Source organism: Zalophus californianus, chromosome 1 (genome assembly GCF_009762305.2).
Source record: "Zalophus californianus isolate mZalCal1 chromosome 1, mZalCal1.pri.v2, whole genome shotgun sequence".
In the NCBI taxonomy this organism is placed as follows: Eukaryota; Metazoa; Chordata; class Mammalia; order Carnivora; family Otariidae; genus Zalophus; species Zalophus californianus.
Window position 1 is genome coordinate 149,425,312 of NC_045595.1, and position 17,735 is coordinate 149,443,046.

The 17,735-nt window shown below is 37.7% G+C and overlaps 1 protein-coding gene across 1 annotated transcript in view; it reads right to left on the minus strand.

Annotated features, from left to right (window-relative positions):
- SLC49A4 (solute carrier family 49 member 4) overlaps positions 1 to 17,735 on the minus strand; it is a 67,095-nt gene that overhangs the window by 45,285 nt on the left and 4,075 nt on the right. Inside the window, exon 2 of the mRNA XM_027584174.1 lies at positions 13,966 to 14,059. Coding sequence (XP_027439975.1) covers positions 13,966 to 14,059 — 94 coding nt within the window. The remainder of the gene's footprint in view (positions 1 to 13,965; positions 14,060 to 17,735) is intronic.

Genomic DNA, 17,735 nt, shown 5'->3' on the forward strand with positions numbered 1-17,735 from the left:
TCCCTCTCTCGCTGTGTCTCTATTAAATAAATAAAATCTTTAAAAAATAAAATAAAACATGCTGATTTGGTATTTAAAATTATTCTAATGATTATGTGCATTTTGCATTAAAAGTCATCATGCACAAACACGTTCCTCACAAATGAACTCAGTAGGGGAACAGGACCCACAGGATCTTGGGGTTCCCCCCTGAATTCCTGGGAAACCTGGCAGGGAAACCCAGTCTCTGCTCTTCCCAGCATCTTTACGTTTTCCAGAACATGGTCTTACTCTTTCTCATAACTTGTATTCTAGAGTCCCTCAGGGTGTGGCAGTTACTAATATTAACTTGTTATAAGAACTACTGTCCTGCAAAATCAAGATTTTCATGTTTGCCTGACCCTGTTTTCTGTTACCTACCATTAACTAATCCTATTTTATGAAATTAATTTGTAAAAATGTATTTAAAAATAAAATTCAGTTTTATATCTAAAATCTAGTTTTCCCATTTAATGATAATTCAAAATTAGAGATATGTTTTTCTCTGGGGAAAAAAGGGCAGTCATAAGACTAAAATCATACAAATATTACAATAAACTCTTTACAATGACAATAAAGGAGATGAAATAATTATAAATTGTTCAATACAAGCTGTGTTGTTTAACTTATTCGACAAACATGTACTAAGTACAAGTATTGGGTAAGCATTGTGATAGGCATAAGTATATGGGAATATAAAATTAAAAAGCTAAAGTCCTTGCCCTTAGACTCCTTAGGGGTGGTTGAAGCATCACCTATCAGCATGTACCAGGAATATAAAGAAAAATAAGGAATTAGTCCCACCCTAATGCCTGTGGGGCCGGTGATAAGAGTACTAATGGAGGACCTTGCATATCCTCCTTCTCTTCTGACCTCTGGCTCTGGTCTCCAAAATCATCACATGTATGCACGGGGACCTGAAGGTCTGACTCCAAGCTTTCCTGTCTTCCAAACATCTGCCCCTTGGCAACCCCTTGAGCCTGGGGAGTACACACCAGGGATGCGGCCCACTCTTAGACTGTTCTTAGGCATGCAACAGATGGAGGTGAATGACTGCATATTGGGAAGGCATCCCTAACTCCGTAAACATGTAAAATAAGTGGCTGAATGTAGCTCAGAAGCTAAACAAAGAGGTCTGAGCTAAGAGATATACTGGGGTTAGGGAAAAAAACACTTGAAAATAACAATATTTTTTTATTTTTTATTGTTATGTTAATCACCATACATTACATTAGTTTTTGATGTAGTGTTCCATGATTCATTGTTTGTCTGTAACACCCAGTGCTCCAAGCAGAATGTGCCCTCTTTAATACCCATCGCCAGGCTAACCCCTCCCCCCACCCGAAAATAACAATATTTTTAAATAGAGGAAGAGGAGTCTAGAAAGACAACTGAGAAGGAGCAATTACAGAGGCAAAAATAAATAAATAAATAAACAAATAAATGAGGAAAGACTGGTACCATATCAGAGAGAAGGGTTTTGAGAAGAGGAGAGTGAATGGTTGATAGTGTCAAGTCATTAGAAAGATCATTTGGTAACTAAAATGTAACCATTGGACTTGACAACAAAGAGGGCCATTCATGATCTGAGTAGAAGCAGTTTCAGTAGAATGCTGAAGATGAAGTTAAGACTTGTGAGGAAATGGAAATTTGGATTTAGAGTATACTAATAGTTAGAAACAGATCCTAAAACAAAAATTTAGGTATGTAAGATTGGCAATGTGACAAGAAAAAACACCCAGCCTAAACAAATTGTCTGGACCGAAAAGTCTGTTGCCTTCACATACTGAAAGTTAAATGCCACTCACTGTGATTGTCCTAATGCCTTCTTAGCACTGGAAAGAAGTTGGCTTTCAGAAATTAACACCCATTGATCTGGGCTGTCAAGAAGAGTGATTCACAATCTTCAGTAAAGGGAAGTAGATCCCATAACTTAATGTCAATTTTTCTGCATCACCATCATATGCTTCAGTTTTGTTTTACAAGTAAAAAGTTCATTGCAGATAAGGAGCATGGCTTCTAAATTTGCCAGTGTCTCAAGAAGTCTGGATGCTCTCTAGTGACTAGAACACAGATTCAAGCACAGAGAAGTGGCGTTGCTGAAATATACAACTAACTTGCGCTATAAAATTCTGTTACCAACAAAACAAAAACTCTGTTACCTAAACACATACATCAGTTCCATTTATAAATTTTATTTTTTTAAAGATTTTATTTATTTATTTATTTGAGAGAGAAAGAGAGAGAATGAGCAGAGGGGAGGAGCAGAGGCAGAGGGAGAAGCAGACTCCCCGCTGAGCAAGGAGCCTGAAACGGGGCTGGAGCCCGAAATGGGGCTCAATCCTGGAGCCTGGGGATCATGACCCAAGCCAAAGGCAGCCGCTTAACCGACTGAGCCACCCGGTTGCCCCCATTTATAAATTTTAAAAAGTCTAAATTCAGTGATACAAAAATCAAGGTGATTAATATTCTGGAAATAAAGCTTTAAACAAACAAACAAACAAACAAGCAAGCAATCAAGCAAACACTAATGGTGGTCAAAGCATGGCCAGTGCTTTATTACCGTGTCAAGCGCAGTGGACCCCGGAAGGGTGGGCAGCAGTTAGGAATGGAGGTAGCCCCTGGGCAGTAAGCCCTGCAGCAGAAAGTGGATTCGCTAACTCAAGGGCTTTAAGTCCTGCTTCACACCTGATGATGGCCAGTACACATTCACAGTTACGGGACTACAAATCTCGAACTTTGCAGGCCAAGCTGTGACAGATCTGCCAGGGGGACGGTGTGCTGCCCTCTTTCTTCATCTCAGTCTCCTCTCGTTGCGTCCTTGATTTACTCCCTCTCCCCTTCTCCCTCTGGTCTTTTCCCCGTTTCCTCTTTTCCTCCTACTTAGCTGCTGCCTACTTCTGTGTTTGTCCCATCCTCACAGGCCAGGTGGGGAAATGGGAGAGAGGGTAATTTCCTGGGCAGGCTGAGAGGCTATTAAAGACCTGGAATTGCTCCCGAAGCAGCAGCGGCAGAACTAGATGGTAGAGCAGGAAGAGCAGGTGCGGCTCACTAGTGTCAGTACTGCTGGGGGTTTGCAGCCTTCCCGAGGCCCGGCAGGAGGAGGGGAGAGGAGGAAGGGGAGTGGACCCGATGGACTTACGGAAACTTCACAAAGTCCTGGCCTTGCCCTGTGCCCCTTCACCTTCAGTCCTCAGTTATTACCCCGCCTTGCCCCCACGGCTGAGGCCTCAGTGGCACGTGGTATGGCATTTGGACACAGGTGCATTCCATTTCATATCATTCAATATACAGCTTTTCAAACAAATGCCAATAGCTAAAGTTCAAACTGAAGATCTACAGTTCATGGTTTTCTAATGTACTTGACATTTTAGTTTGTATTTAATGATATTCTGGTATCCTAACCTTTTGCTTTCTGACATCCTGGAACAAATACCTATGATTCCTCAACTATTTTCTACTTGGAATATATGTTTTAGAATTAGAATTTTTATAGCTGGAAGAGTCTTCAAACCTCACCTAGATAACCCACCTCCGCATTTTATAGATATAAAAATTGAGTTCCAGAGAGGCTAATATGACATTTAAAATCACACTAATCACACTTACAATTTTATAACTTTCTTTTCTCCAAAAAATACGGGGGGTGGGAGGAGCTCCAAAGTCATATAACTAGCTAATGGCTAAGCCAGGACTGGAAATCAAAATCAAAGCTGATTTAATCAGTCTACAAATCTCTCTACTCTTCCAATATGGTCTCATTCTGAAGGTTCTCTGTTAATAGTATAAATGAAAATCATTGACTGTTAAGATAACTCAAGGCTCTCAGATCCAAAGGCAATCAAGTATCTGGCATATTCTGATTCTGTGCATAGACCTACTTTAGAAACCTTTAGTTTATTATGACTAGCACTGGTGATAACATTAGAAAATTGGTTTAGAAACTTAGCAGATACTTCCTGTGAGTCCAGCATTCTTAAATTCTACGTATTTTTAATATGAAGTAATTTAGAATCCACAAAAATACTCACCTCTAAGATTCAATATGCCAATGGTTCACAAACTTTCTCACAATTCCTAATTATCCTGCAGCAGAATAAACTGGTATGTTACACCATTTCCTGGATATTGAAAATGGCAGAGTGCTAGAAATAGTTTTCCTTTATTTAGTCCAAGAAAATATATGGCAAAAAAAGGATCAGAGATGTTATGAATTAATTAGAGGAAAAAGGAAGTTAGGAAGGAAGAAAGAGAGATGATAGTAGAAAGGAAGAAGCTTTTTAGGGACTGTTGGTATAGTCTGTTTTCTTTAAGAAACTCGATTTCACTTCTGTACCCTTTAATAATTGGGGCTAATTATGATTCGACTAGAAATATCTGTTGAATATCTACTATGTCCAAGGAACCTATAGCTAGACTATAAAGGGAATATAAAGATGAATATCTTGGCCCTAAATAAACTTAAAATAACATCAAGTACCAGTTACAGAAAGCACATAAAAAAACACAGTGAAGAGTACTAGATTAGGTATCAGAAAACTCAGTTTCTAGTCTGAGCTAAATTTATTAACCGTGTAATCTTTGGTGAATTGCTTATTCTTTTGCTGTTTCAATTTCTCCAAAGGTACTTTATCTCACAGGGTTTTTATTAAGGCCAAATGCAATCCTCTCTTGGCAAGGAAGAGGGGAAAAATAGATGTCTACCTCCCCCCATTTTGTCTCATAACTTTTTTCTTTCTTGTAACTTTTATTTTGTCCTTAGTTTAAAAGTATATACATTCATAGTAGAAAAATGCATACAGAAAATATCCATAAATTCAATAACTCAATTAAGCAGCCCAGACAACCCCTACTCTTTTTTTTCTTTCAGTTTTTTTCCCAATGCATCTCTCAATACCTAAACATAGGTAACTAGATACCATATTGTAAATACAGTTTTATCCACTAATTTTAACTTTATAGCCTATCATAAGCATTTTCTCATTAAAGATTCTTTATAATCATAATTGTTATGGCTCCGTGAAAGTCTACTATAGAGATATACAAAAACTCATTTAACCATTTTCCTAATGTTTGCTGCTTATTTGCTAATATTAATAATGCTATGATAATCCTTGCATGTAAATATTTGCTACTTTCCAGATTACTTCTTTAGGGTCAAAGGATATGAACGTTTTAGGCCTTATGAAACCTACTCCCACATTATTTTCAGAAGGATTTGTAGTAATTTCTATTCCCATCAGTAGTGATTTGACAGTGCCTGTCTCACCAGCCCTGTCATTATTTAAAAAATGTACACACACACGTGCACTCAAATAACTTGGTGTTTAGTTTTCTATTGCTCTTATAACAAATTATCACAAAACCAAAGGCTTTAAAACAACACAAATGTATTATCTTACAGTTCTGTAAATCAGAAGCCCCCGGGTCTCATGGAGTCACAAAATGTCAGCATGGCTGTGCTCCTTTCTAGAGGCTCTAGAAGAATCCATGTCCTTGCCTTTTTCTGGTTTCTAGTAGCCACCTGCAAGCCTGGTTCATGGCTCCCTTCCTGTCTTCAAAGCTGGCAAGAGAGATTTGAGTCCTGGCATGATGCATCTCTCTGACTTCCTCTTCTGTTTCTCTTTTAAGGACTTTTGTGATTACACTGGGACCATCTGGATAAGCCAGGACAATCTCCCTAAGGTCCCTAAGGTCAGCTGATTAGCAAGCTTAATTTCACCTGCAACCAAAGCTTTCCCTCACCATGTAATGTAACATATTCACAGGTTCCAGAGATTAGGACATGGCTATCCTTTGGGGATGGGAGCATTCTTCTGCCTACCACACTTGAGAAGGCCAAAAGGCATCTCCTTGTTTTAATTTGCATTTCTCTTTTGATTACTGGTCTTTTCTCCTATTGGTGTACTGCAATTTTTCTCTTTTTGAATGAATGTTTTATATATTTATCTACCTGAGTTTTAACTGGGCACATGGCTGCTGAGCTACACGTCCAGCCTCTCTTACAGACAGCATGGCCATGTGACTAAGTCTGTACAAGTGGAAGTGAGGACAGATGACATACACAACCTCTTAGACATCACGGAGCGATGTAGTCATTGCCCTGAATGTCCTACTTCCCCTTCCTGGGAGCTAGAATGAGAGTAGGATTATGAGCCAGCTTTGACCACTCGGACAAGGGCACCACCCTAGGGGATGTTAGAGCCAACAGAAAAGAAACGTGGGTCCTTGGAGGGCCTCGTGGAACAGAGCTGCCTACAAGCAACCCACTATCTCCTAGGCTTTCTTCAGAGAAAAATAAACTTCTTTCTCATTGAGCCTGTGTATCTTTGGTATCTTTATTACAGAGCTTAGCCTATACCTTACTAATACATGGTCTGTCAATAAATGTGGACTTGCTGAATTATGAATTTAAAGGATGAAATCTGGGATCCAACATTTGTTATTTATGTCTACTATACCCAATTTTCCATTCACTTTCCTAAATTGCTTATATATTTTTGTATTATTTTATTTGTTATCTATCATACTTGCAACACATATTTTTCCCAGTTTGAGTTTTAACTTCGATTTGAGCCTAATGGTTCAAATGTTTATGGAGTCAAACCTATTGACCCTTCCCTTTGTGATGTCTTTCATTGTTTTTATGCTTGGAAAAAAGCAATCTCTTTAGTGGTAAGATTAATTTTCCCTTACATGGTCTCATTTTTAAATACATAGCTCATCACTCCATCTGGAATATATTTTGATGCATGTAAAGTAACCAAATAGGTAACTGATTTTCCCATATATTAGATAAACCTACTTAATAAAATATGATTTATTTACCAATCCAATCCTACTAATTTACAGGTTTTTAATTATATTAAATTATCGATGTCTACTTCTAGTCTATTTTGTTCCTATAATGATATTGTTCTACATAAAATGTTTTAATTGTTCTTTTTGGTATTAAGAGAAAAAACATCTAGAGCACATCTTTACTCAGAAGAAAAAAACAGAGATGTGCAATAGACTTTGAATGTACTCTTCATAACATTCAACTCAGCCTATTCCAAAAATCCTATCAACATGTGTGATTGTGATTATGTACAGTAGGGAAGGAGAAAGGTATGATCAGGGAGGGGCCCATGGGGAGTTCTAGAATTCTAAATTGGGTAATGAGTACATGACTGCCTGTTTTGTGATTATTTCCCTAAAGTGTACATATGTTTTTTATGTACTTTCTATATGTATATTATATTTAATCTAAAAAAAGTAAATAAAAACATTCATATAAGCTACTGTATGGCCCCTTGGAAGAAATGTCTCAGAAATAACTATATCCTAAAGACAACCAAAAGGGGGAAAAAGTATTTTCTACACCTTTCTACTCTCTTTTTTCACCCTGTGAATACTAATCAAGATAAGTTATCTTCCCTTACCAATCTTTCTCTTTCCCATATTACCACCAGGTAGAAACAGTTGTGAAACTTGACCCCTGGACATGTAAGAGTCAAATGAGGCCAAATAAAATGACTGAATAAAGGCTAAATCTTAATCTGTTTTAAGACATTAAATATATCATGTGATTATACTGCAGGATGGGCAAGTACAATGCAATTTGCTTAATCAGCTCCCATTTAAAGTGAGGATGCTAGTACTCAGGGCAATAGTTCTCCAACTTAAATGAGCATAAAATTAACTAAAGGAGCTTGTTAAAATTGTTGATTTTGGGGATTCATTCCAGAGACTACATGAGTGGGACTGCAGTGGGGCCCCTGGGATTCATATTTTTAATAAGTAGGTAGTGTGCAGATCATACTTTTAAAAAACACTGATCTAGGAAAATCTGAATCTTAATGTATTTTACAAAGAAGAGTCTTAGTGTTGAAATCTACCAACTGTTCACTTTTACATCAAAATCTTTATATTTCTATATTGGGGAAATCTGCATATAACCTTTCCTTGCCTTTTTTTTTTTCTTGTTCTCATTATTGAAACTCTAACATGATCATTTTAGTTTCACTTAACTTGTGCCTTCAGTCAAGAAGGTAATATACGCACATGGTAAAAATATTCCCAAGAGTAGGAAAGAGTACAAAATAAAAAGTAAATCTCCTTTCCACTCCAGACTTCTAGTTCTCCAGACCTCCTCCTTAGAAACAACTAATGGTAATGGTTTCTTTCAGAAACAGTCCTTGCCATATAATCACACATACATATATCCCTACTTTTTTTCTAAATGGGAACATTTTAAACATAACATGTTACATAATACATAAACTGCCTTTTTATAAAACTGGACAATATATCTTGGAGATATTTCCATTCAGCACATACAGAACTTTTACTTCCTTTTCACAGCTGCATACTATTTCACAATATACTTTACCATAACCAGTCCTTTGTTGAAGACACTGACCTTCTTTTTTTAAGATTTATTTATTTATTTGAGAGAGAGAAAGAGAGAATGTGAGTAGGGGGAAAGGAGAGAGAATATTCAAGCCGACTCCCCGCTGAGCACGGAGTCTGCCACAGGACTCTGTCTCATGACCCTGAGATCGTGACCTGAGCCAAAATCAAGAGCTGGATGCTTGGGGTGCCTGGGTGGTTCAGTCGGTTAAACGGCTGCTTTCAGCTCATGTCATGATCCCAGGGTCCTGGGAACAGGCCCCACGTTGGGCTTCCTGCTCAGCAGGGAGTCTGCTTCTTCCTCTCCCTGCTGCTCCCCCTGCTTGTGCGTTCTCTCGCTCACTCTCTCTGTCTCAAATAAATAAATAAAATCTTAAAAAAAAAAAGTCAAATGCTCAACCAACTGAGCCACCCAGGCATCCCGAAGATACTGGCCTTCTGACAGTAGCCTTCGACTATTACAAGCAAAGCTGCACAAACATGGTTATCCCTGCAAACTGGTAGAACTTCATATGTGGGCTAATTTTCTAGAAGTGCAAATACTGGGTTAAAGGACACTGCATTTTGAATCTAATACATACTGCCAAAATGCCCTCCAAATAGGAATGCCCCAAACTACTCACACATCAGCAGGGCCCATTTTTTTCTACCCCAAACAACATATAATGTTATCACACTTTTTCATCTTTGCCAATAAGCAGACATCTACACATCTACATGCTGTTTTTAATTTTCATTTCTTTAATTATAACAGAAAGTTGAGCATCTTTCCCTAAGTTTATGTCATGTGTATTTTAATTTCTGTAATTACTTGCTCATATCTGTCACTCATTTACCTACTAAGTTGCTATCTTTTTTTATTGATTTGAAGAAATTCTTTTCAACTATGGAAATTACCCATTTGTTTTATTGCTGCACATATCTCCCAGCTTTTAACTTGTCTTTTGACTTTGTTTTACAGTACAGTTAATCATGCAGATATTCTAAATTTTTTTTAAAAGATTTTATTTATTTATTTGACAGAGAGAGAGATCACAAGTAGGGGGAGCAGCAGAGGGAGAGGGAGAAGCAGGCTCCTTGCTGAGCAGGGAGCCTGATGCAGGGCTCGATCCCACGACCCCAGGATCGTGACCTGAGCCAAAGGCAAGGACGCTTAACCGACTGAGCCACCCAGTGCCCCGATATTCTAAATTTTTATGTACTCAAATGTATGAAGCCTTTCTTCTATGGCTTCTGGGACTTATGTTTTAGTAGGAAGGTCTTCCTCATTCTCAGATTATTGAAAAATAGCCTCATTATCTAACACTTTTATGGTTCATCTTTTACATTTAAATTTTTGACCCAACTGGAATTTACTTAAGTGGTAAGACAGAGATTAAAGGTTTTTCTTCATTTTTTTGTCCCCAGATAGTTAAGCAATTATCATAAAACCATGTATTAAACAATCTTTTCTGGTATGGTCATTTTATTTATTTTTTTAATTAATTAAAAAGATTTTTATTTCAGTAATCTCTATACCCAACGTGGGGCTCAAACCCACAACCAAGATGAAGAGTCACACGCTCCAATGACTGCACCAGCCAGGCGCCCCTGGTATGGTCATTTTAAATGTAATTTTGCCAGCTACAAGCATTTCAGAATAGAATATATTTCTTAAAAAAAAAAATCTATGTTTACTAGAACCAACCTATTTAACTAACACACAGTAGTAAATGTTATTTATTATTTATATTAATGAAAACTACACTGAATTAGAAGATAACATGGCATGTGTTACAGGAATCACTGGATACACCTACAATTAAAAGCACATATAACTTACTGTAAGTTCACCTTCCGGAAATCTTTAAATTGTTTACTGGGCATGCAGTATCATATTTCATGCTACAAAGTAACATCATCCAGTGCTATACAGCAATGCCATTTATAATTTTTTTGGTATGATTTGCTTCCCGATCACAGAAGAAATGCTTTAAAGTTCATTATTCTGGGGCACCTGGGTGGCTCAGTCATTAAGTGTCTGCCTTCAGCTCAGGTCATGATCCCAGGGTCCCGGGATCGAGCCCTGCATCGGACTCCCTGCTCGGCAGGAAGCCTGCTTCTCCCTCTCCCACTCCCCCTGCTTGTGTTCCCTCTCTTGCTGCCTCTCTCTCTGTCAAATAAATAAATAAAATCTTTAAAAAAAAATTAAAAGAAAAAATAAAGTTCATTATTCTAAGTTCCTCATTTATCTATGATGTAGAAAAATAGAAGTAGAAAAATAATTTTCCTGGATTTTTACTGGAACTATGCAGGTAAAAGAAATACTGATACCATGCAGTGATAGAACACTATTAGGAAGGTGGTGAGAAGAGTCTTGGTTGAGGAAAGAGCTTGTCAGAAGCTGCTTTTCTCATGTCTGGAGACTTACGGAAGCTAAGATACAGGAAGCCAAGGGTGCAGGGACATTATTCCAGAAGGCTGGGTCTGAGGTTCAAAAAGCTTCAAGTAAAACAGGGGCACAAAAACACAGATGGCCAAATACTTGTTTCAACGCTGGCCAAATGGATGTTACAAGTCTTCACCCTTTCCTGCTGAGCATCAGACGGCGATGGAAGCTTAAAAGTGGTGATCTAGGGGCGTCTGGGTGGCTCAGTCATTGGGCGTCTGCCTTTGGCTCAGGTCATGATCCCAAGGTCCTGGGATCGAGCCCCGCATCAGGCTCCCTGCTCGGCGGAAGCCTGCTTCTCCCTCTCCCACTCCCCCTGTGTTCCCTCTCTCACTATCTCTCTCTCTGTCAAATAAATAAAATCTTAAAAAAAAAAGTGGTGATCTACTGAACCTACTAGTCAAAAACACATATTCTAATTGTAGCATTTTCATTTTAACAGCTGCATAAGCACTGTTAATACTACTGCTTAAAAGAAATACTGTATGGACATAAAGTCTCATTTTAAGGGGATAATATTCCTACATTATAGATGAATGCATGAGGATTGAAAATTCAATTTATGCCCTCTTTTTATCAAAGATTCAATCTCTCTGAACTCTTTCAGTAATTCTCTTTCATCTCCTCCTATCTTTGTTTACATTTCTTTACGAGCTCTAATTTTTTCCCATATCACCTTCTTCACCAAGACAGAGAGTCAATTCTTTATTACTGTTAGAGCTTTATCTCTGGAAAGGATATAAAGGGAAATAAGACTAGAGAGAACAGTATGGATGGCTCAAAACAGAAGAAAAGCTAATAAAAATATTAGTGGGCTTTTTAAAAGAATGCATTATTAAAGTTAAGCTTACTGAAATTTGTATTTAAAAACTGTGGATGCCATATGTTTGAAAAATTAAGAACATCTCAAACACAATAATGAAACTCATCTGTTAAGACCTCACTCAAAGGGATAGGAAATGAAGACTAGCTTTCCACAGAGACCCATCATCTCTCACTTGGTTTATTGCACTGGCTCCCCAACTGGTCTTCTTACTCCTGCCCTTGACCTCCAGCTTCAGTTCTCAATAAAGCAGCTTGTGACCAGGGTTCTCCTCAGCTCAAAAATCACCAATGGTTTCCTAGCTCAGAAAAAGCTAAGGTCCTTAAGGATCTTGTCTCACACTCCCACCACCACCCCATAACCATGCTGATCTCATTTCCTATCACTCTTCCCTCGAAGCCTCTCCTGTCTCACTTGGCTCCAGGCACATCAATCTCCCTGCCAGGAGAGCTCTTCCCTTCCAGCACTTTACATTTGCTGTTCTGCCCGGAATGCTTGGTCCCCAGATAATGCATGATCCATTCCTTTGGGTTCTTACCCCCAAAAGTTATCTTCCCAGTAAGGTTTTTTTGTTTGTTTTTTGTTTTCCTGGGCCATTCTTTCTGAAATTTCACCATCCTTCCCCTGACATTTCAGATCTTTCTTTCCTATTTTATTTTTTCTCCATAACAGATACTACATATTTTATTTATTTATCTGGTTTATTGCCAGTCTCCCCAACCAGAATGTAAACTCCAAGAGGCAAGGATTTGTCTTTGGTGTTCTCTGCTGTGTTTCTCATGTCCAGAAGAGAGCGTGGCACACAGTAGGAGCTCAGTGAATTTTGTTGAGTAGGTGAACTGATAAATGAATAAATAAATAAAAAATGATTCCAGTTTGGGCTCTCACTTCTTTCCTGGTCTCCTCCCAGCTATCTCTACCTTCTGTAATCAATCCTACATACCTCAAATCAGTAGTTTACCCAACACAGGTCAGATCCTATTGCTGCTCTAAGCCACAAGAACTAAGTGGCTCACAACTGCCCAGTAAGGAAAACACAATTCTACAGGATGGCATCAAGATCCCTCATAATCTGGATAACCTTTTCTAAACTCATCTATTTATATCCCATTTTTATACCTTAACCTGTAGACAAGTATCTCCCAAACTTGAATAATTTATGGGTCCTTTTTTTTTTTTAAGATTTTATTTATTTGACAGAGAGAGAGACAGAGAGTGAACAAGCAAGTAGAGCAGCAGAGGGAGAGGGAGAAGCAGGCTCTGACCTGAGCTGAAGGCAGACCCTTAACCGACTGAGCCACTCAGGCACCCCTATGGGTCTTTTTTAAAGAGGAAAAATTTTTCAATGACCTTCAGGATCACATCCAAGGACCCCAGTTTGAGAAACACTAATTTAAGAAAATGACATTCCAGTCAATAAAAATGTCTTTTAATTACAGATTATTACTGGTAAAATAATTTTAGTAATATTCTAACCAAAAGGAAAACAAAACTTTAAAATCTTCATATACCTTGTACCCTCTGAGAATAAATCCATAGACCCCGGTGCAGAAATGCTGCTGTACACAAATGAAATTACCTAACCATCCCAGACGAGGCCTATGCTTACCTGCTTATATGCCTTTGTTCCTGTTACTCCTCTACTCTGGAATATTTTTTGGTAACTACAGTTATCAAATCCCAGTTCTACTCATCCTTCAATGCCTACTTTAATTATCACCTCCTTCATCAACTCTTTTTGATACCCTCAGCCGAAACTTCTCTCAGTGTCTCAGGACAGTTTTATACCCCTTCTGTTGCATTAGCTACATTATTCTTCCTTATGTTATACCATTATTTTCCCGTGGTTATTATCGCTCCTAGATAGCATGAAGATTAACTTGTTCTTTTTTTATTTACACAAAAACTAGTATAGTCATTTTCCATATGACAATTAATGTCTACTGAATTAATCATTATGTAAGGAAAAAAAATAAATGCTAATTTAACTATGACCCTCTACTGATCCTCTTAAAAATGGAACCGTTTAGGGGTGCCTGGGTGGCTCAGGCAGTTGAGCATCTGCCTTCAGCTCAGGTCATGATCCCAAGGTCCCGGGATCAAGCCCCACATCAGGCTACCTGCTCCTCCCTCTCCCCTGTTTGTGTACGCTCTCTCTCTCTCAAATAAATAAAATCTTTAAAAAAAAATATTAAAAAAAATGGAACCATTTACTAAAAGCTTATAACCAAACATATTTAATATATTCATAACAAAAGAAGAAAAATGTGGGAAAAAATTTTAAGTTATTTATAGAATTTACCTTCTTTTAAGCATTAAGTCTGATACAGGTATGCATCTTAGACCAGTTCCCAAAACCATAAGGAAGGATGTCAGAAGCACAGTTACCCGAAGACCTAGGAGGAAACAAAAAAAATCTGGGTTATTTTTTACATTCTTTTCATGTAAGTCCAGTGTTAAGAGCAAAGATTTTTTTACTCAATCACAGTGATATTATATTCCAGTATTTTACTTTTTTGCTAAAACTCCACACATGGGGGAAAAAAAACTCTCCATGCTGTAAACGAAAGGATTCTAACTTTAATAGAAAACTTGAATGATCACATCAAAGAAGAAGTTCCATTAGGTCCAGTTTTTCAAAATGAATGGCTACAATGTTTTATTCACATATAACAGTAAAAAATATAGAAGATAATTTTAAAGAACTAGCTATTTTTGTTTTATACTTCCATTATAAAATTTCCAGTTTTCAAATGCAAGCTGCAGAAACTCTAAACTGCCCCTAAAAAGTTTTTTAATGTAGATAGATCATGGCTTTAAATTTTCTTGAAAAATGACAACTGGCCAATTATGTATTGTACCTAATCAGCAGGACAAACTAATGCTTGTTATATGAGGTAGTCCTTTAGAACCCTTGACTGTGAACACAACAATGGTCTTTTTATTTTTCTTGACTTATCAGATGGCTTTCAATTTATAGAATGATACCATTAAAAAAAAAAGGCATGGCTTAGGACTTTATAATATGGATCAAACAGCTTTTCCCTTTCTATCCCAAATATAATCAATTATTTTAAAAATGTGTGCCAATAGTCAGTCACATGGATAACAAGGTAAAAGAGAATATAAAAATATTAAAATAAGGTAATCAAAAATAGACACAATATTCTAGGTATGGCAGAGTAGTTTAATGGGATTATAAATTCCTACTGCTGGAATGCTGCACTTCTGTTACTACTAAACCAACACCACCTGTTTGTGGCAGCCACATCACACAGGTGGCTCATACTGAGCATGTGGCAAAAATGGCAACATTTTTTCCAATTTCTCCCAAATTCAAAGCCTCCCGGAAACCATTTCACAGTGAATAGACTGAATGCTAATTTTTAAATCTAAGCTTTTCTTTTTTCCCCGGGGCTTTCTTTTTTTTGACAGAAGGGAATAGTTAAGTATTTTGGTTTTCAAAGGGCTTTTCTGCTTGAAGGTGTTAAAAACCAGACAACAGGCCCAAAATGGAGTTGCTCATGCTAAGCCTCATGTCACCAAACTGCCCTGACTTAATTTCAGTTTTGGTTCTCCCAGAAATGGAACACTAATCTAATCAATCAGTGCTAGTGAGGTAATCTGCCTGACAGACCCCCTCCTGTCCCCTAAAGGAAAATGACCTTGCCACAAGCAATCCACTTTTGGCTAGTATAACTTCCTTGTTCCCGCTCCCTTCTGCCTGTAAAAGTCTTTCATTTTGCACAGCCCTTGGAACTCCTTTCTATATGCTAGATGAGATCCTGCCTGATTCATGAATCGCTGAATAGAGCCAGTAAGATCTTTAAATTTACTCAGCTGAATTTTGCTTCTTAACCAAGGAAATTGAAAGTCAACAAAACTATAATTATGCAGATTAAACTTAGCAAGGAAAATAAACTTGAGATCTGGATCGGGCACACACATGCCACATTGAAGATAATTTGTGATATGAACTGAGTTAGCTTTATAATATTCTTATATGATTTGAATATGATTAATACAATTTGGCAGAAGGAATATCATAGAAAATTGTGTTTCCCAGTAAGAAGTAATGCATACATACTGCTCATTTACTGCTTCTACTAACAGAATGCAAATTTTAAACCCATATTATAGCCATGGGAAATAGAGTGTAATTAATAAAAAGTACATTCACGGTCATAAATATGCTAAACTTGCAAAGTGTTGTTCTTATAAGGTTTATATATGGGGTGTCTTATGAGATACTGATTAAAATGTTAGATTTGGGACTATAAGGCTTTACCTTCTACATGATATTTATTTTTTTCCTAAGTATTTGGTTTGTAATTAAGGTAAGCAGCCACCAACTAAGCAGTGAGGTGTTGTTTCTGACCATATAGTCCAAAAAACCCAGTTTCCTATTATTACTGCTAAAGGCTGGCACACTTTTCTACTCAATTATAGTTTTTATCAAATAAATGATAATATAACAGCTAAATATATACATTTCATAATAAAGAAGTTGTGAAAAGCTGATTATTTAAAGCAACCTCACAGGTACAGCTTGTGGCTTTCTTGCTTATTTTTAGTCGTTGCCAAGTATTACTTAATCCACCCCAGATGATGCTCAATTCTGAATAAAATGTTTTCTTTAACTCATTTGAATCTCGACAAGGCAGGACTCTATAATTTCATGTAATCAAAATAACATCAACTGACTTTGGGAAGAAGAGGTATGAGGACTCCAGGAAAATAAGCCTATGAGACATCTAGTACTTTTATGTAAATAAACAGATCCCAAGTGATTACAGTACTAGGATGTGAGTGCAAAAACCATCTGATGAAAGGTATTAGAACAATTTCAGAAAACCAAATATGATTGAAAATAAAAACAAATTCTATTCAAACGTGGCACAGACACTGCAGGAAGCTTCCTTCCCATGGATGACATCACTCCTTTTGCTGGGAACATATTTGGTACAGGAATGGCATCTCTACAACAGGTGTGCCTAAAAAATCAGGATGCAAAGTTAATTGGAACACACACACACATTCATAGTGGATGCATGGGAAATTAATTATAGTCATAAAGTTCATCTGGTAAGACTGTTTGTTCTCAGGCTCCATACTTCCATCAACTGGACAGAAGATGAGCTCTGTTTGTTCTTGGTGGGAGACCTCCAGTCTCCCTATCCCCAAAAGCCACAGTCTTGCCACCCCAAACTGCTTTGGAGACCACCAGGAACCATCATATTGTGCCTGTTTTTTTTCTGTCTACGTCAGCCTTGGGAGATCCAAGATTCACAGGTCATCCCCATACAAATCTGGCTTCATATATCCCCTAATCTGAACTCATCTCTACAGCTTCCCCAACTCCTGAAACCCTTCCACTGTGCCTGCTGGAGGGCTCACAATCAGGGAATCCGTGGAATCCCTACATTCTGAAGCCCTTCTCCAAATGTTCTCTTTACCTTCCTAATCCCACCCAAACCTCTCCCCCCTGACACTGCTCCCCCAATACTTCCAGATCACTGTCACTCTCTCCACCCTAAGGTTCCTCGGTCTCTTTTCTCAATGCTTTTAAGATTCTCTCTGGTTTTAAGCAATATGGTTATGATGTGTTTCAGTGTAGTTTTCTTCATGTTTCTTCTGCTAGGATTCTTGTCTTAGAGTTGTGGGTTTATAGATACAGAATTTTTCTGCCATTATTTCTTCAATTTGGGGGGCCCTCCCTCATCTTACTCTATGCCTTTCCCTTACTCTTCTCTTCTCCTTCTGCATCCCTAATTACATGTATATTAGGTCACTTAAAACTCCCACAGCTCACTGATGCTGGTGGAGTTTTTGTTTGTTTCTTTTTAGTCTTTTTTGCCCCCCTCTCTTCCATTTTGGATAGTATTTATTGCATTCTTCAAGTTCACTAATCTTGTCTTCTGCAATGTCTAATCTGCTATTAAATCCTGTCCTATACACTTTTTTTTTTTTTTTTGGTCAGATTGCATTTATTTATAGAAATTTAATGTTGGTCTTTTTATGTTTCCTGTGTCTCTCCTTAACATGTCATGCCTTCTTCTATCTTCCTGAACA